This window comes from Egretta garzetta, unplaced genomic scaffold, assembly GCF_000687185.1.
Source record: "Egretta garzetta isolate BGI_Z169 unplaced genomic scaffold, ASM68718v1 scaffold56, whole genome shotgun sequence".
Lineage (NCBI taxonomy): Eukaryota > Metazoa > Chordata > Aves > Pelecaniformes > Ardeidae > Egretta > Egretta garzetta.
In genome coordinates this window covers 10,846,152-10,866,262 of record NW_009260182.1, presented here as the reverse complement: position 1 = coordinate 10,866,262, position 20,111 = coordinate 10,846,152, and the positions used below count along the sequence as shown (strand labels likewise).

Genomic DNA, 20,111 nt, shown 5'->3' with positions numbered 1-20,111 from the left:
TTTCTTTAATTTACATATTCAAGACGAGTTTTAAGCTACATTCATTGCTTTTCTTTTGTACTGTTTTTAAGTATTTTATAATTATAAAAGATTTGTCCCCAAGTGCCTACTAGCTATTGACACATTTAGTTGAATGTGTGTCATACATACGTTTTGGTCCTATTGTCTTGCTATGAATAGAATTTACATTATCAAACTACAGATTTTCTTTTTTCTTTTTGTGAAAGTCCAGGAAACAAACTCTTAAAAAAAGCAGGTACAGTCTAGCTGTCACAAGCATTTGTCTGAGGAGTCTGCCTCTGATTCACAGATTCTTTGGCAATGCAAACACACACAAAACTTTCAACAGTTATCACTGCTGAATAATGGAGGAAGATTTAGTTGCGCAGTTTGAAAAGTCTTGAAGAGCAAACCAACTACAGAACTAGGGAAATTAGCACATTTCCAATCATAAAATCATTCCAGAAACAGGTACACACACAAAAAATGTCACAAGTTCAATATGATACAAGTAAAAAAAAAAAAAAAAAAGAAAAAAAAAAGTAAAAAGAAATTTTAATTTCGCCAAAATGGACTTGGCATTCTCCAAGTCAAAAGCATCAAGCCAAGAACAGGAAAAACAAACCAACTCCCCACCCACCTCCACGCCTCCTTCCTTAAGGTGGAATTTGGTGTCTTTTTTTTTTTTTTCCCTCATCTTTCTTGCAAACCTTGGAAATTGTCAACTTCCTCTGCTTTTCTCAGATACTCAGAGTAAAACTGATGGCCAGAGTGAGTCAATGTAAAGCGTTTGCTGCCTTCCTTCTCCAGTTCAGACTGGAAAGGACCAATAGATTTTTTTTCTCTGTACCACAGTTCGGTTTCCTATCATCATCCATCAATTCTTTCTAGTAACCACTCTCCTAGTGGAGTCACCAATGCCTGAGATATGCCTTGTTTGGGTTTTTATTTTTTCTTCTGATATGTGAAAATTGTAAGTCCCGGGATTTTTTTTTCGAGATCTTAGATGCTAGGGTTGGTAACTGTGTTGTAACTTGTGGTAAATACCTAAATGATGGACTCTTTAACCAAGACTGACTATGTGATTGCAGGGGATGGTATGGGCAACCGAAACAGTCCCTTCTTACTGAAAGTATTCTCACCAAATAATTTATTCTCAGGCAAGATTCTAAATGCTTGTTTATGACAGAAAATAGTTTAAATGCTCATAATTTGTCTCAGTGAGTCATTATGACTTTCACGTGGTTTGTAGAGTCAAATTTCCATAGCCCAAGGACAAAGTCACTAACAGAGCTGGACAGATCTGTAGCTACTTAAAAGTGTATTTTAGAGTTAGACCCTTCCTCTGATTCACAGAACGATACAATAATTCATTACACTTAGTAACTGGTCTCCAATAGGTTTAGCATTAAATTATGGGAAGAAGGTAAGAATCAGAAGAATCAATTGGTTAAAAGTAAGCCACAATACAAATTTGCAAATTATATGTTTTTTCTGTGTTTAGCATAAAATTATTTTCTAAACAGTCAACAAATGTCTATATTTCATAAAAGTATTTTCTAAATATTTTTAAAACTCAACAGGTATACACTACACAGTACGTTGTAGTAAACCAATATAATTCCATCTAAACTGTCTTGCAATTCTTCATTTAATTATATAACAGAGAAAAGAACCTCGTCCCTTATAATGTATGCCCAAACCAACAGAACTAGTCAGAAAGAAAATGAAATGTTATAAAGTTGAAAAGCTATTATAAACAATTGAGTGCAGAAGAGTATTGCAAGATGTTTACTTGACAGTGATCCTTTACTATAAATAGCTATTTCTTTAGCTTAGTGGAGCCTTTCAAAAATTCTTAAACATGTCCACATCAAAATAGGCTACGGTATCAAAACCTTGATGTCAAATTAAAGGGGCATAAAACCAGTTGGGTGTAGTCCTCACTTAGCACCTCAATACTGAGCTCTCAAAGTTCATGGGTCAACTCCAAAAATAAAAAAAGAAAAGAAAAAAAAAAAGAAAAAGCATTTTGGAATCTATATAAAACAATTGTTTAACATGTGTGGAAAACTGTTTTGCTACTTGTCATAATTAATTCTTGACAACCTCCTAGTTAACAGCTGGTCAAATTCAGTAACAGAAAATAATCTATAAAAAACTGAAGTAGCTCTGCATCTTGCTGCATTAAGAAAATTAAGAATTCAAGTGGAAAGTCACATGAGTTGAAAGTGAGAGCTTAGAGAAATGCAAATAAAAATCATGGTAAACCAGCTAGTGTGTGTAGAACAACTGCTTAACAGATAAGCAGCAGTACATGAAGGCCCAGATTACATTTACATAGATTTATTACAAGTTTCTATAGTATCTTTGAATTCAGTAAAAACAATGTACATGCATAAGTGTTTGAAAAAACAGGGCTTAATGAGCAATGTTACTCAACAAAGAAATGAGAGAGGGGGGGGAAAAATAATCATCACCTTGTCCATTTTCTTGAGGTTTGTTTTTCTTCCAAAATTCAATCTCTCGCTGCAGTTCCTCTAGTTAACATCAAAGAACAGTAAAGTGAATTTTTAAATCAATACTACAGGTACATCATTAGAAATAGCCATATTCCCTCCATCAAGCCAAACAGGTACCCAAAACCAAATGAGAAACTTACGTTCTCGAAGTCCAGGCACCAGCTTAAATATAATTTCCTCTAAGGTGTTATCCAGCCTTTCAAAGGGAAAAAATACATTTCACATTAAGTAGAAACTAGTATTTTAAATATTTTTAGCCTTTAAATAACAAAACCGTTTGAATAATAAAATTAATTGCATATTTCTGCTAAATAACACATACTGTAAAACCCAATTGATTTTAGCTTGAGAGACAACATGCATTAAAGCTTATCTCAACAACCTCTTGAATGGATTTCTTTTAGAAATAACCAGGTAATTTATTTTTTAATGTATAAAGACAAAAAACGAAGCAAAAGAGAAAAATATTATACTCTAAAATTTTCATTGTTTTGTTACATGCAAACAATTGTGTTACTAAAATGAACAAACTGGAAAAGTAGCATCCAATTTTAAGGTCCAGGTCATGAGTAATAAGCATGAAAATTATAAACTCCATTATCATATTAAGTGCTCAAGTGCTTTGGTGATAAGGCTGTTTTGAAAAACTGAACAGACTATTCCCCACACACAGATGAACCAGTCTTGGCAGGATAAAGAAGACCGCAGAGCATCCATGCTGCTCTGGCTAGACAGTTCTCAGTACCCAACATCATTCATTTAAACTATTTAAATCTGCCATGAGTTTGTCTACCAGATGACAGTGTGCAGCACAAGCATGTCCTGTGATATCCCGGTATTAGTGCCAGAAGTAGCTATTACAGTCCCTTACAGAGGACACAGTGCATTTACCTTTGTTGCTGAAGCTAAAATATGTTTCTTCCCTTTTCCTTGAATTTTACCTACTCTCTTATCCATTTATCATTTGCTTTCTAATTCCACTTTCCCTCCCTGTCTCACTTATCCTTTGGTTTCCTCTGTCTCCCATGCCGTTTCCTCTTCCTTTCTCTCCTCTGCCCTCTACACCTTCTCTTGGGAACAGAAACTCCCACTGTCCACAGCCTAAACAAAAACCCATGAAAAAACAAAGTACTAAATAATACGGCCAGAGAAATTAAGTACCTTGAGATTCAGTCATAAAATAATTGCTTTTAGTATATTTTTAACTACCTTAACTTTTCATCTCAATACTGACACATATATCTATATATATTTGCATATACACATACATGTGTGTGTACATGTTGTTAATAATACACCATAGGCCTGTTAGAAAACATACGACTGTTCTCTACCTTTTGTTCACTAGCAGCGGCAAAGTAGGAAGAAGACTGAATGATCAGAGGATCAGGCCCAGCCAACATGGGTTCATGAAAGGCAAGTCTTGCCTAACCAACCTGATTTCCTTCTACGACCAGGTGACCCACTTAGTAGATGAGGGAAAGGCTGTGGATGTTGTATACCTGGACTTCAGCAAAGCCTTTGACACAGTCTCCCATAGCATTCTCCTGGAGAAGCTGGTAGTTCATGGCCTAGATGGGTGTACTCTTCGCTGGGTTAAAAACTGGCTGGATGGCTGAGCCCAGAGAGTCATGGTGAATGGAGCTAAATCCAGTTGGCGGCCGGTCACAAGCGGTGTCCCCCAGGGCTCAGTTCTAGGGCTGGTTTTGTTTAATATCTTTATCAGGACCCAGCACTTGGCCTTGTTGAACCTCATACAGTTGGCCTCAGCCCATCGATCCAGCCTGTCCAGGTCTCTCTGCAGAGCCCTCCTCCCCTCGAGCAGATCAACACTACCACCCAGTTTGGTGTCGTCTGCAAATTTACTGAGGGCACACTCAATCCCCTCATCCAGGTCATTGATAAAGATATTAAACAAAACTGGCCCAGTGGAGAAAGACCTGGGGGTACTGTTTGACAGCTGGCTGAATATGAGCCAGCAGTGTGCTCAGGTGGCCAAGAAGGCCAATGGCATCCTGGCTTGTGTCAGGAGTGGTGTGGCCAGGAGGAGGAGGGAAGTGATCGTGCCCCTGTACTTGGCACTGGTGAGGCCACACCTTGAATACTGTGTTCAGTTTTGGGCCCCTCACTACAAGAAAAATGTTGCATTGCTGGAACATGTCCAGAGGAGAGCAACAAAGCTGGTGAGGGGTCTGGAGCACAAGACTTACGAGGAGCGGATGAGGGAGCTGGGGTTGTTTAGTCTGGAGAAGTGGAGGCTGAGGGGAGACCTTATCGCCCTCTACAACTGTCCGACAGGAGGGGGTAGCAAGGTGGGTGTTGGCCTCTTCTCCCTGGTAACGGGTGATAGGATGAGGGGAAATAGTTTGAAGTTGTGCCAGGGCAGGTTTAGGCTAGACATTAGGAAAAACTTCTTCACCGAAAGGGTTGTCAGGCATTGGAATGGGCTGCCCAGGGAGGTGGTCGAGTCCTCATCCCTGGAGGTATTTAAAAGAAGGACAGATGAGGTGCTTAGGGCCATGGTTTAGTGGTGGGATGGCAGGGTTAGGTTAAAGGTTGGACTCGATGATCTTAAAGGTCTTTTCCAACCAAAGTGATTCTATGATTTGAGTGGTAAGGAATGCCTAAAAAACATTTTAATAGATAACAATTATCTTCTCATAATAAATATATGAGCATTCCGGGTTCTCTTCTTTACACAATTTGTATTTGTAATTGAAAGTTTACAATCAGACCTATGACCCAATCATCTTGTTTTGAGGCTAGTTCCCTGTGTTATCTGTCACTTCATGAGACAGTCATACCATAAGAATATCCACGTTTAAGCTACAACCACAATCCATTTTTTAATTGATTCTTCTTGTAAGGCCAAAACAAAAAAATTCTTCAGCAAGTGATACAGACCTCCCCTAAACCAAAGCAGCCTAGAGAGTACTTTCTCACAGATAAGAAGGAAACCAAAATCGTGGAATCTCTGAGCAGCTTGCTTCTGATAGACAACAATATAGGTCTACTTTTCCAAATGGTCTGTTATCTCTTCTAGTCTCTCCTCTCAACACCTAATGCAACTAGATGGTCCCGCTTTCTGCGAAGTTCCCGCAGCAGAGCACCGGGAACCTGGGAACCTGTCTTGGACATGGAATTAATTTTGCATTATAAGAAAGCTTCAATCTTCATAACTTACTCATTAAGAGAAAGGAAGTAAGAACTTCAAAAGAGAACATCACTACCTTAATTCAAAACCCCACTAACGGTTCTTCAGGATGGTACAATACATGCCGGTTTTTCTACATTTATTTTTGAGAATTCCTACTTAGCACTTTCTAATTCATCTTCAGTGGCCCAAACCAAAAGTCACTGGTAATGCTAACATAGCAAGAAAACCAGCATACTTAGCAAATTTACAGTGCCAGCAGCAAGAACTGCCTTCATACTCTAGTCAATTACTTCATCTTCTTTCAAAAACCAAACAAAAAGAGCTATTTTGTCCCTATGAAGTGTAAATACTAATCAATACTTTAAAAAATTCAGAAAAAAACCCCCACTTATCTGATCTTTGAGTACAAGGAAAGTAAACTTAAACTACAGGGAAAAAAATAGGAAATTATAAAAAGATCCTCAATTTCAGATGTATCTTACAGTGCATTATCCACATCTATGAGCACTCTAAAAAAGATTTCTATTTCTGTCACTCACATACCAGAATGAAACTACTTGACATAACTCCATAGCTGGTCTCAGTCATTTAATATGATACTTCCTGTTAACGCTGAAACAAGAACATTAATATTTTAGACACACCTCTTTCCACCCCCACATCTTCCAACCTCCAAACCAGAATGTACTGAAAGAAGAACCAAGCATTTATGGCAGCTTCGTATAGTTTCTTGTTTTCATCTCTTCTACAATACTGAATGACTTAAGATCAAAGCTAGTCTCTGATAATGCCAATTATCTGAAGTGAAGCAAATGAAGACTATCCCTCAGGAAAACTTGCATCCAAAGAAGCACGCTACCAAGAAAAAAAGAAGCCTGCCCTCATGGTATAACCAACCCAGACCCTACCGAATACTGATAATGCAGAGTTCTGACAAATCAGGAAAGCGAATTCTAGAATGTAATGTTCTTCCTAGATTTTCATTTTAGAGCTCGGTGTTGAGTTTCAGACTTAGGCTTATAGTTTCAACAGACCCTAAGTGCTGCCAACTCAAAGATACATCTAAAAACCCCAAGTAGTTATGAAGTTGTTCAGAATTGAGTTTATAAAGTAGTTTATAAAGTTTATCTCAAAGATCTCGGTTAAAAATACTATCTGGAGCGCTCAACACCATTTCTCAGAAAATGACTGCATTCTTGAGCAATGATTGGGCTGGTCTCTGCAGTCAGAGTGTAAGACATGTATTAAGTTATGCAGGCAACATCCAAAAAAATATAATTTCATTCCACTGCTCATGTGGTCTTCTGATTATTAGTTTAGCAAATGTTTAAAACTGTTTCATAAAATACAACCAGGAAACTACTAGCTATATGCAGTTTGTTGGAAAATAAACCCAGGGACTCTAAAAGGAGTTTCAGGAAATAATTGCAGAGAAAATAGCTCTTCCCACATTTCTGGCTTGTGGTCTCAACTTTTCTCACCCTTCTATCATTTCCTGCTTAAAGCATATTATTATTTTACTAAGCATCTACTAGATGTTTCAGAAAATGCATTTTTCAGCTCCTAAGAATCGGTCCTGTCAGAATAAAAGAAATATTTCTAAAATGCTTTTGTTTTCAGCTTATTAGTAGCCTCGTGCACTCTGTATAGCATCTTCTGTTACGGCTGACACAGCACCTCAGACACTGACAGGAGATCAGACAAATACTTATGGTAAACATCTACATAAACCCTTTCAGCTCTACCCTTCCAAAAAACATTCAGATGATAAAGACTTAAGATAATGACACCCTTCAGAGTTGCTGGATTTAATCTCTCTCACCTATCCTCTTTGTACATAGCTGAAGCATGAGAATTGCTCTGCACACACGTATCAGTCAAAAATCAAGGCAAAATACGACAAATTGTAGCAAACAACAACATCAGGAAATAATACCAACCCAAGTAAATTCCACATGTAAATAATTTTTTTAACAGTAATGTAAGAATATTTCTTCCTAAGTTCACAACAGTAATACAAACTAATAATATTGGGGGCGGGGAGGGAGGGAGGGCAGGGAGCAGCTTCATCATTTTAGGAAAACATGAAGTTCTTCCACTTACGATGCAATTTCTTTACTTCTCTGTACTGTACTTGTAGGATGGCTATCACCTTTGTTTCAACATAACATTACTAAAAGCGAATCCAGAATTTCAAGAAAAATAATTGTTTAAACAAAGCTGTGTTATTGTGATATAAAAAATGCAAACTCTCAAGAAAGGGCACTTCAGTATCAAAACTTTCTTTTCATGAGTGTCTTTTCATTAATCTGACAGCAGATTTCAATTCAAATTGGTAAATCTACGCTCTGGAAAACATTCAGTTATTTGCATGATTCATTCTCTACATTGGTCTAAGAAGAAAAAAGTTGCAGTTTGGGATGCATTTGAAAGAAGAAACTCTAGACTTTAATTTCATGTAAAGAATACAAGGTATCTGGTTCATTTACTTGTTTAATAGAAGTAGTAAAGTATTTATTTTCATTTGTACAATATATCCAGCCTTTCTGTGTCTTTCCCTTATCTTTCCTCCTTTTACTCTATCTGAAAAAACTCAATTTACAATTTACTGGGAGATGAAAAATTGAAAGAAGATATGGCCATGAACAGTTGATGCATATATTTTACAAATAAGCAAAAACTTGAATTCCTTTTCAGGATAAAGATAACAAGATTTTATTTGTTATTTGCTGTTGTTCCATTTCAGCAAACATTATGCAATGTCATCTTACCTTAACATTTCTAGTGGATTGGTCTCGTGCACTTGGTTGCCACACCTGGGACAGTCATTGCTGTCTTCAAAGTGTTGAACAATACAAGTCTTACAAACTGAGGGACAAAAAAAAGAAAAAAAGATTAAAAAAACCCCTTAGACTAAGATCTAAATAATATTGCTTGAACATGACCTAATGATAGCAGCTAAGTACTTCATGCATCAAAGATAAAAGAGTATTATTTTAAGCAAATAATTACAATGTACCTTACCCACTTCCTCAAAGCCATAGCTAGTTCTGCTCTGGCAAGACGCTGAGCTCAGCAGAACAGGTTAGACAAGTGCTGCTCTAAAGTATGCAGGATTTTTACTACTTATAATTCTCCCAGCATCATAAAATGCAAACCCCATACCACGTAGCACATGTAAAGAGCAGGTTGTGAGAAAGTGCATGCTGGGGAGCTCTGGGCCAGTGGAGCCACCCATCACTTGAGATGATTTGAAAATTACTTCTGCACATTATTTTCTTTTCAACAGTGTTGCTGGCAACTGAAAATATTGCTATAAATACCTGTTGTAAGAGAAAAGTTCACACAAATTGTACGCAGGGTTGAAGTGGCTACATTTCCCTTTTGACATAGCGCCTTCAAAACCAATGACAACAGAACTTAGAGTAAACATTCAATACTTGAATCTTACAATGAAAAATCAGGATCACGACCACGGCAAGTATAAACAACCCCAAACCAATAACAATGTGAATTTGAAATCCAATAAACTGAAATTAAACTAAACAAGGTGCTACACTACTGTTGCTTCCAAATGATTAATTGCAGACTGTAGATTTTACTGCCATTAATAAGAAAATGGAAGCCAAGCTGATGAGAACAAATATGCCTGCTATTATTATTGCGTTACAACATTCTGGATGGAGATAAACTCTATCCTCTGTTTATTATTACTTCACCTAAAGTGAAACGAGAACTGCAAATTCATCAGTAAATGGGCTGAAAAAATAAATGGGCTGCTGCAACTGCAATATGTTTTCTGCTGAAACACTGTAATTTCTTTCATCAATTACCTAAGGAACTAAGAGTACCTCTAAACCAAGCTGGTAAATCCTAATTATATGACAAACTTTGAGGAATCTTGAAACTCCTTTAACAAATGTCACCTAGCAAGTGAAGCCTGCATTTATCTTTGCCTTAGTATGCTCAGAAGAGTTACTGCAAATCAGCTGATAATGCACACACATTAAAACCCTCAGTGCATGTGTTTTTTCCAACTGCTTTAAAACACTAAATTAGGGGCATTAACTTCATAGCTTTGGTTGAAATGACAATGAACTTTCCCCTTTAAGCCTGACGGACGACATCAGAGCTCTGGGCTGGCTCTTGGCGCTCTCCCCAAGCACAACGGCTCCAGCAGCGCTGGATGCAGGGCAGATTTCCGATGAGTTCATAAAGTGAGCTCAGGAAGCCCACCAGCCCTGCCAAACGAGCCCGGTCACTGGGGTGCAGCGGTGCTGTCCTCTGCACAGGGGGACTCCAAAACAGCCGAGAACACTGATGCTATGAGAGCACCCTTCAGCCCTCAGGGTACGAGTTAATTTTTTCTTAACCTCAAGTTGCAGAGTATTTTGCACTGGCATACAGATGGGAAGAACCTGTAATCACGAAACTCTTCTTATACCACAGATCTTTTATAATTTGTTAAATTACTAGACTTAATTGATTTCTGCACATGCATTCCCTAACAATTCCACAGGGTAAGAAGTCTAGTACAGAGCAGCAAATGTGATGTTCTGTACCTGCAACAACTTTTTATAACTAATACTCCTAAAACTAAATATTTTGCTACTACACATACAGATAACTTCATCACCCACACAGCAGCCCCCATGCCAGCCCAAGAGATATTTAGGAACATGCTTAAATTAAAGCACAAGTCTGAAAATCTTAAAATATACGTAGTTAAGACTTCTATGATCTCTCCTCATTAATGTGACTGAGATAGAACTGAGAATAACAGAAGTTATCTCTGAAATTGAAAAGATATGAAGATTCTCAACTCCAAGTTTTTCTTAAGCTGTACTGTCTGCACATTTTCAACCCAGGGGCAAGCATCACAAGGTGGAATTCTTTAGCTGATCAGTAGCTGCTCAGCCACCCCAGCTCCCGTAACTACGTGAACTATCTTTCCTGTTACCTCCCACCTGAAATACAAAGAAGCACAAGGAGCAACTGAAGGCTTAGTTCAGTTCCTTCGCTAATCAAAACCCAGCCCCATGCACCACAATATCATACGGAAGAGGCACAGACAGTACAATATATACAAAAAACACCTCTCCAAGACTATCAATCGCCGTTCTCTTTTCTTAAATTAATGCACCAGCTGGATAAGGGCTAGAGCTTTCTGATTTCAACTAGCTATGCCAAGATTAAATAGATGTGGGATTTTCTTTCATTTCTTCACCTACACCTATTACAGACATTTTTAACTATGTTGTTTGCTTTAGATTTCACAACTATTTTTTTCTGCACTTTACCTTAAAATGGTTTAAGTTTTATAAGATTTTAAAGTAAATAGATAACATGACATTGCTCACCAAAAGGCGCCATGAATCTGCTCTGCAATGCTCCCTTTAAACAAATATCCTGATTCTAAGCATAACTTCCAGCACCTTCAAAGGTAAGAGTGTACCTTCATTTCAGGTACACAGCCCTAGAGGTGAAGGGGTGTTGCAGAGTAACGTGTAGTAAACCAAAAGCCCTCTCACCTGTAGCGAGATAACAGGGTGCATGCTTGGTTCCCTGAGGTCAGGAAGTGTCACAAGTGGGTGTCAGAGTCACAGATGGATGAAGCAGCATCACCACTTTCCCAGAGTTACACTTTTTGAACAGGCATTGCCATAAGACATAATGCTCTGTAAAACCATGTAGTATGGAATAAATAGAAACCCTACAAGTGTCCAGACCTGAATTACTTGCAAGCAGCGACCAACACCATTCAAGTGCACAGGTAGAATTTGATTGGCTGGCCAAACAACATAATGTAATATTCTCCAAAAAAAATGTTTTTGCTTATCTTCAAACAATACAAATTACTGTACCTTTACTTTTTTTGATACTACCATTAGTCCTGAAGATTGTAAAAAAAAAAAAAAAAAAAAAAAAAAAGCTCCAGCTAAATCATGAGCATGACATGTCATTTGAATTGAAAAAAAACCAACAGCCAATAACACTAACTAATATGAAATTCTGATACAGTGTTCAGAAGAAAGCTAGGATGAAGTGAGCTTTTCTTTCTGAAATAGGCCATCCTGGTATCGTGTCATTCATTTATCTTGCTCTTCTTAAGAACTGAAAAATGAACCAATCATAAAAAGATCCTACTCTAAACACGATAGGAAAATCAAAACAGAAGACAATGTGGCACAAAACCATGATGGAGAAGGCTCTTTAATTGATAATAATATGTAATTGCTGCAAAAAATTAAAAATATTTCAAACAGAAGACCATATGCAGACATAGTGGCTAAACTGCAATTACATTTATTTATTTAAGCAACCCATAGTTTTTTAGAAAGAAGATAGTCTAGAAAAGGAAATATTGCCATGAATGGAAGTAGTTAACATTGTTGAAAATTGTACCTTCCTCATTCATTAATGGAGAAGATGTCTTCTCCCTATTTATCAAGAAAAAAAAAATCAGGACATTTTTGGGGCATAATTCTTCTATATTATTAAATTAGAGAGCATCAAAGCAATTAAATGTAGAGATACTAGGTCTGTGTGAAGTAAACCAAAGGACTCAATAGGATTAACCTATTAAATCTGATGTCAGATATAGTAAAAGTCTGAAATAAGAGTCCTAGAATAAGCACTTCTTGGATGACGTCAATGAGAATGAAATAACCATATTCTGCCCAAACTTCTCAAGGAACCTGTGGAATGTGCTACCGTCAATTGAGTTCTTCAACTGCAGCACCTGGTATCTCATAATCCTGGTACCTACCTTGTGCTGGAGGTGGAGATCATACACTACTTCTGTCAGGAGAAAGTGCCCAGATTAGTGGCGGGTGATGACAATACTGATGAGAACCACAAGGTTAGGAATAATCTGCTAGCTCAGAAATTCCATTAGTTGAGGAACCTCAATTTAAAGAGTGTGGGGAAAAAGTCTGAGAAGCTAGTATGATGATGAAGTTGTGAAGTCTAACACAGCTGTGAATAATGACCATATGGAAATTCAGCTGGAAGTGGCTGAGGTAAGTAACAAAAGGGTTTGGTTCACTCTATAGACCTTTTCTGACTTGACTTCACAGAAACTGAGCTTAGGGATAACTCCCTTTTCAATGGAGAACTGCAAGTGAGATGGAGTTCCTCTTCTGCTAACTCCTATAATAAAGGAAGGAGTTGGTCTTTAACTTTTTTTTTTGGTAAGCCTCCTGTCCGGTGGAAACAGCAGCATCTCCATGGAGTCAGTCTTTCAAACCTGACACCAATTTTAAATTATTGATAAAGAATTAAAAACATGGAAAAAGTGGTACAAATGTAATTGGTATTGGTCAATATTAATTTTGGAACCGATAAGGCTAACCCCTAACCTTCTCTTATTGGGGAAACTTTTAGCAATGGAGACTCTAAGAGGATTAGCAGAAAAATTCTTCAAATGGATTACCAGTGGCTTCATATCAATACCAGAGTAGTTTCTTTTTTTCTGTAAGCCTCCTTCATAAAGCATTTCCCTCTTTGAAGAGAATTTAATTCCCTCCACTTGCTCTTGGGATCTCTGCTCCATTCACGTCAGAGAAGCTCTCGAACTCTGTGATGAGATGACACTGATCTGACTGCTTTGGAAAGGACTCACTGATTTGTCTTGTAAAGATATTTTAAACTTGGCTTTGCTAGGCTTTTTGTTTACTTTCCAAACTGAAGACAAATAGGACCTACCTGAGCTATGGCTTTCATTTACACCCAGAAGACATTTGAAATGATGACCGTTCAGAAGAACTCCATACCACAGGATAGATAACTAACACACTTTTTTAAAGTCAGATGATTGACTCCCCCAAACCTCCCAAATATTAAACACTGCTAAACATAAAGCCTGTTAAAATCCACAATAATGTAACTTGAAGAAATATTTATAGTAGAAACCGATCTATGGAAAGGAACTGAATTCCTCAGACTCAATATATTCATGTGCTCTCTTTATACCTTTTTTGGGAGAAGATGGCACCCTTGCATGGTCCAAGAAAGGGGCTAATGATTAATGAAGAGCTTACTCTCCAGTGTGAGAGTACTCTGAGTAGAATATATACAGACAAAACATCATAGGGAATCAAGAATCTTAAGCCAGACCTATGTGGATGTATTCCCTACTCCAACAAACATACAGATCTGGATCAAGTCTTTGTGCAGACAGCTCAAATCATGAGGTCATCTTATACCATGAAAAACCCCTTGAAACTGTAAATCAATACTGTAGTAATCTAGAACAACTTTTGCTTTTTCTCATGTTAAAGCTTTGGTGCTATGAGGATTTGCCTGTCAAAACTAAATGTGATTTACCAATAGCAATGTAAAAGTAAAAAATACACATAAATTCTAGCACTCAAGAATAATAAACTGGTATGTGATACTCCTAGTAGGAGTAGGATCATCAACCAGTATTTTCAGATATGACAGACATAATCATCTTCTGTTATGCTCAATATAAAACACTGAGTATTTTTCAAAGCCTATCACTTTGAAGTTTCAGAGAACGGGATGAAGTCTAAGTATTGGATGAAAAGGGTAGGGAAAAAGGGAGTCTTTAAACACAATTAAATGACAGATATATTTAATTTACCACCTCGGGGGGGGGGGGGGGGGGGAACCCAACCCAAACCCCTTTCATGCTTCTGGTACAAAATGACATGGTTTCACTTGCTTTACTGTAGGTCACGGTGGGGCAGCAAACAGGCAAAAAACCCCAGCTTAACCAAAATGTACACAGTTTGCAGAATTTTGAGGTATGTGCTACACGTGCCAGTGAAATGAAGACCTGAATTTCATGGTTGTACTATGACACTTCAGATGAGTCACAATAAAAGTTAAACTCACATAGGCTGATTTACTACAGCTGATAAAAGTACTTGTGTGACATATGCTAATTAGCTGGCAACCATAACATGCTACACCATGCTACATTTTCCAGTACAAAGATATCTGGTTCACACATTCTTTCAGATCTTTGTAATCAGCTGAAAAATACAGATGCAAGTGTCAGGACTGTGCTGTATGTCATCTTATGCAAACAAAAAAAGTACATCTCTTACGCATATCTACACACGTATTGTTTAATGAGAAGACTCTTCCTAGGTTATTTTTTAAATGCTGATTAACAAGGTAGCTAAATAAAACTTCATATTGAATTTTTTTTAAAACAAAAAATTCTACAAGAGAAAGTTTAATTAGTTAATTGTAGGACAAATTCTTTGTCAGAACTCATCCTTTGAATTCTTCCAAAGAATCTCCTCTCTCAAAGTTAATCTCTCTTTGATCCAGTGAGCAAAGGAAGGGCACAGGATATGCACAGCTAGTGGAACATCAAACCCATCTCAGTGATGGCACAGAGACGTAACAAGTCATTTGGCATGTTTAATGAAGTATTTAATTAGCTACCTTAAACCTGCTTTAAAAGCACTTACTTTTAGGAAAAGCGTCTGCATAAAAACAGAACAGAAAACTTCAATATACTTAACCACCCTTCTCAGAAACTGTACATGTGAGATTACTCCACTGTTAATTACAATTACCAGACAGCCAGACTGGATTCCCTTCTGTTAAAAGGGAGAGATAATTTCAGTATGTGGTGATCATGAAAGACTTTTTGGGTTGAAATCTTCTATTTCAAAATAAGACAGACCTGCTACCTGCCATTGACTGAAGCTTCTGCAGGAGGAGGAGTACGAAAGCAGCTCAGCTTGCTTGTCTGAGGGTGGGAAATTTTGCTGCATTAAAGTTCTTTTGGGATCTCCTGGTGAGAGCATAAGTTTTTAGCAAAATCTGAAAAACACTATGGCTGCAAGATTATTGGTTTGATGTTGGAAATTACATCTCTGGTCATTTTCCTGCATGGAAGGTCATTTCTGAAAGTTCCTAGACTGCATTAGTTGACAATTTCTTATGGTAAATACTAGAGAGAACAACTAGGAGTCATGCACCACTTGATCTGCTGCTCATAAACAGGGAAAAAACTGGTGATGAATACAGCCGCAGATGGCAGCTTGCCTTGCAGCAACCACAGGATGACTGACTTCAGGATCTCGAGGAAGGATAGAAAGTTAAATATCGGAGTTAGGATTCTGAACTTCAGGAGGTGGGAATTCAGCTTGTTTAAGCAACTGCTACTCAGATTTCCCAAGGAAGGTATCATTAGAAAGAAAGGTACTTGGGAGAGCCGGCTGGTTTTTTTAAAGATAATTTATTTAGACCTCAAAAGCAAACCAGCCCACTGTACAGGGCATTTTGTCAGAAGAACTGCTTAGTGCACAAGCAGTTCTCAGTGCACAAGCTTCCTAATTAATATGCAAAAATAGAGCATATTAGAAGTGGAAACAAGGATGGGAAACAAAAGGATATCAAATCATTGCTCTGGAACTTAGGGACAAAATTAGGAAGGCCAAAGCCCAGCCATAACTAAAACTGATGAGGGACATAAAGGGATTCTGCAAGTAGGCCAGTAGCTGAAGGAAGTTCAGACAAATTGTGGGTCTGTTAATGAATGAGGGAAACAATTTAGGAATAGATTATACAGAAAGGTTTAAGCTTTGTTCTTCACAGGCAGAGCCTGATCCCGGATCTCCATGCATACCAGCATGATTTGGGAAGGAGACGGATGACCAGCAGCTGGAGAGCAGCAGGTTATGGCCTGCTGAGAAAAGCTGGATGTATTCAAATCTACAGGCCAGGTAGGATTCACTAAGCTGAAAGCTTATCACCATAGCCATGGCGATTATGGGAGGTGCCTGTTGACTGGAAAAGGGTAGTGCGTTATGCCAGCCTTTAATGAAGATGGGAAGCGTGACCCAGGTAACCACAGTTAAACATGGAATCATAGAATGGTTTAGGTTGGAAAAGACCTTTAAGATCATCAAGTCCGATCGTAAACAGTCTCCCTTAGCTCCCTGGTAAGATGGCTGATCACGTCATGTCCCTTGGAATCAATTTCCAACTACACAAGGGAAAAAAATGTAATCGGGAATATGCAATATCGATTTATCAAAAGTGAATCATGGTTGAGGCTAGTAGGTTATCTACTAACAGCCTATACCATTTGAACAGCAGTTACAGGAGTGATAGAGCCCAGCTCTTCTCAGTAGTAGCAAATAGTATCACAAGGAGCAATGGGCACAAGTTGTTGTTTGGTAGGACATTCAGAAAAACTTCTTCACTAAGTAGAGAGCATAGCACTGGACATGGTTATTGAGAGAGGCTGTGGAGGCTCCATGCTTGGAAATTCACAAGTCAGCTATACAGAGCCATGGCTTGACCTGGTATAGTGTTGGCAACTAACCTGCCTCATGCATGAAGTTGGCCTAGACAACCTCCAGATGTCCCTTCAATCAAACGCTTCTATGATTGCATAAACAATCTGGTATTTTTTAGGACACTAAAGAATGTTCCTGAGGAAAGTTTATTTTCCAAGTTTTTAAGTGCACACTGTACTAAATGACGGAATGACTGGAGAGAGATGATGGGACATACCCTCTAGCCGACATCTAGCCTGCTTCAACCAGTAGTTCTTAAAACACCCTTGACAACTATATAACAGACTAGGAAAAAACGTCTCAGAGTCCATAAGACAAAACCATTCTGTTGCAAGTAGCAGAAAAGAAATGAAGCACTGAATTTGCAGAATAATTAATTATTTTGCAGTAATATAAGCACTTCCTTCCCAACAGAGATAGGAAAGTTTGTACTGCTGATGCCCAAGTTGCACTTACTCTTCCCAGGAAATGGTGGAGTTGTCTGTCCAACACTTCCAAAAACCCGATCAGAAACATCTCTTATTAAAAAGGCACACGTTTCTCAGAGCAGAACTCTACTACTTCACATTTTTCAGCAACACAGAAGCTGCGAATTAACCGCTAATTGATTTGGTTACTACTGATCATGTTAGTTCCTCTATGATCACTGGAGACCATCTATGTCAATTCATGCTTTTCATCTTGTCCAGAGTAATACATTGTGCTCCCAGTATCTAATGAATTTATGCTGCTTCTTAAACTGTTAATATCTGCAGATTTTGATCATTTGTGCAATGCTGTTTTGTATTACGGCAATTAGTAGTAAAGACAAATACCCAAGGACAGTTAAAATCCTTGTATTTTGTGGTAACTGTTTGGATGTGACTGAAGAGCCATACCTGTGTTTAAAAAAAAAAGTTTAAATATTTTCTAAAAGCCAAAATATAAAATCATTTATCAGAGTATCTTCCCAAATTCTGCCACATACAGATCACCTTCTTCTCTACAAACACAGGACTTCCATATCACCACTTGAAGTTTTTCATTTTCCTTTCCATCATTGTAGGCTTCATATTTTGGCAACTAAACTTTGCTTTAAAGAAACACCACCTTCTTTCCTGCAGTTCTACTTCATGACCCAAACACCTGGCAGCTTTTCTGGGAGGAGACCTGTGCAACTGTATGGCAGCTCAGTAAAATTCATGCGTGCTCATCTGGGGACAAGGCAGTAACAGAGCTGTCTCAGTGAAGAGCTCACAATCTACAAGTGAACAAAAGAAACAGATGCTGCTGAGAAAAACCCCCACTCCTCCTGCCATTATTTTGTAACGGGAGTAAAAGTAAACAAACAAACAAATTATCTAAACAGAAAGATACCATAACAAAACCTATTTTTTTCCCTAAGCCTGAGCTGATTTCTGATGCAACTTTTTCCCCCTCAGCCCAACCTTTTAAAAGTTACTACTGTTTATTAAACTTCAACCATAAAAAAAATTGACTAATGCTGGAATTTTTCCAATTTCTTTAAAGGGAAAGATAATTTAATAATAGCTAATATGCCTCTCCCCCTCATGTTTTATTTCAAGTTCTTATAAGGACAACTTGCTTAACTTCTCTCCTCCTGAAGTTAAATTCCTTTACCAAGTAACCCAGAACAGAAGAATACCACAAAACGCATTATAACCCTTAGCTGATATTAGACTTGGAAAAAGTCAGTTCAACACTACTTTTTTCTCCTCAAAAACTAAACTAAAAATAATATTATTGTAACGGTAAACAACATTACCTTTGTAGTACGAACAAGATATAGAAATGATATGGTTTCATTCTCTATGTGCTTGATACACTCAGGACATAGCACCATAATGTAAAAATGAACAGTGAAGACAATAAGTGCAGTAACAACACTGCGCAGAAATTATGGGAAATGCTAAGGCAAGGCTTTTAACTAACATTTATTAAAGGTTTAAAAATGAGAAATCTACCAGAAAACATACAGTTCCCCTTACACTTCTTCTAGAAGAATTCAAATTTTATTTGGAAAGACGCCAAATTCTCAAGACAGTCCAAGCAAACTATCTTCTATTCAGGAATAGATGTAAAAAATTCAAGTGTGTAAGTAACTTAGCTTGTGGAAGTAAGCTGACTGAGTTTGATAGGGCTGTTCATACGTTTAACATAACTCATACAACTGTTTTAGAAAGTATTAGGAGCATAAGACAACCTGAGTAATCTTTCCTGAGTCAGTTTCATTCAGAGATCTACTCCCTAAATAAATATTTTGCCAACTTTCAAGTATTTTTATCCATTGTGCTATGGAACACATTAGAGAGAGATATGAGCCAGTACTGACCAAACTGGTGTATCCATCATGCACACTGCCAACAGACACATTGGCTTAAGTTTCAAAAGCATAGTCATACTATCAAACTACCACACCCGACCTAACGATTTCACTTGAGATCAGCCAGGCCACAAAGATACACGTGTGGGGCTAGAGCCAGCACCGTCACCACTAGCTTGGGGGAAAGAAAAGGGGTGTCTTTATTCTGCAAGGTGTTAAGCAGAGTCGACATGCCCTCAAGACAACCCAAATGGCAGACCAGCGCCTAGGAAACTCCACCAGAAACTGCACAGCATTTCCTGCAACACTTCAGAAGTAAACAAAAAACGGCACAGAGATCACATGAAACACGTAATACTTCAGTGAGGTATCACTTACGAAGGAGGGATATTTTGCAAAGCACTACTTACAGGTATGGAGGCACTCAGTTACTGTGGTGGGCTTGATGAGATAGCCTTTGCAGATATAGCAGGTGATATGAGGGTTGAAATCTTTCACCAAGTGCTTCCTCTGAGTAGCCATTCGTGGGGTAGGAAACGCTGGCAGAGTGCTCGGGCCAGAGGAGCAAGTATGAGAGGCGTCGATGCCTGCGGTTCACGAGAGCTGCGACGCTGCCCTGGGCGGCGGGACTTCCCCACGCATTTGCTCTTAATTCTGGAGGTCTCACTGGGACGGGGCTCGTAACTCCTGCGCCAGGCGAGTCATCTTCCTACCTGCGACACACGTGGGAAGAAGGGGTCTGTCAGCCCGGCGGCCGTGCCCCGCAGGACGGGTGTCGCCAGGCCCCGGCAGGGCACCGGGTCACAACTTACGTAACG

The 20,111-nt window shown here is 38.4% G+C and overlaps 1 protein-coding gene across 5 annotated transcripts in view; it reads right to left on the bottom strand.

Moving 5' to 3' along the window:
- Window positions 1-20,111, bottom strand: part of PCGF5 (polycomb group ring finger 5) — a 56,822-nt gene that overhangs the window by 17,333 nt on the left and 19,378 nt on the right. For 2 of the 5 annotated variants that reach the window (XM_035897416.1, XM_035897415.1), the window contains 4 exons: window positions 19,704-20,006; window positions 8,451-8,547; window positions 2,663-2,718; window positions 2,481-2,540 (listed from right to left, as the gene is read on the bottom strand). In XM_035897416.1, coding sequence (XP_035753309.1) covers window positions 2,481-2,540; window positions 2,663-2,718; window positions 8,451-8,547; window positions 19,704-19,815 — 325 coding nt within the window. In that variant the 5' untranslated portion in view covers window positions 19,816-20,006. Of the gene's footprint in view, window positions 1-2,480; window positions 2,541-2,662; window positions 2,719-8,450; window positions 8,548-19,703; window positions 20,099-20,111 lie in introns of those variants that run through there. The other 3 variants (XM_009642075.2, XM_035897417.1, XM_035897418.1) reach the window with 2 other exon arrangements.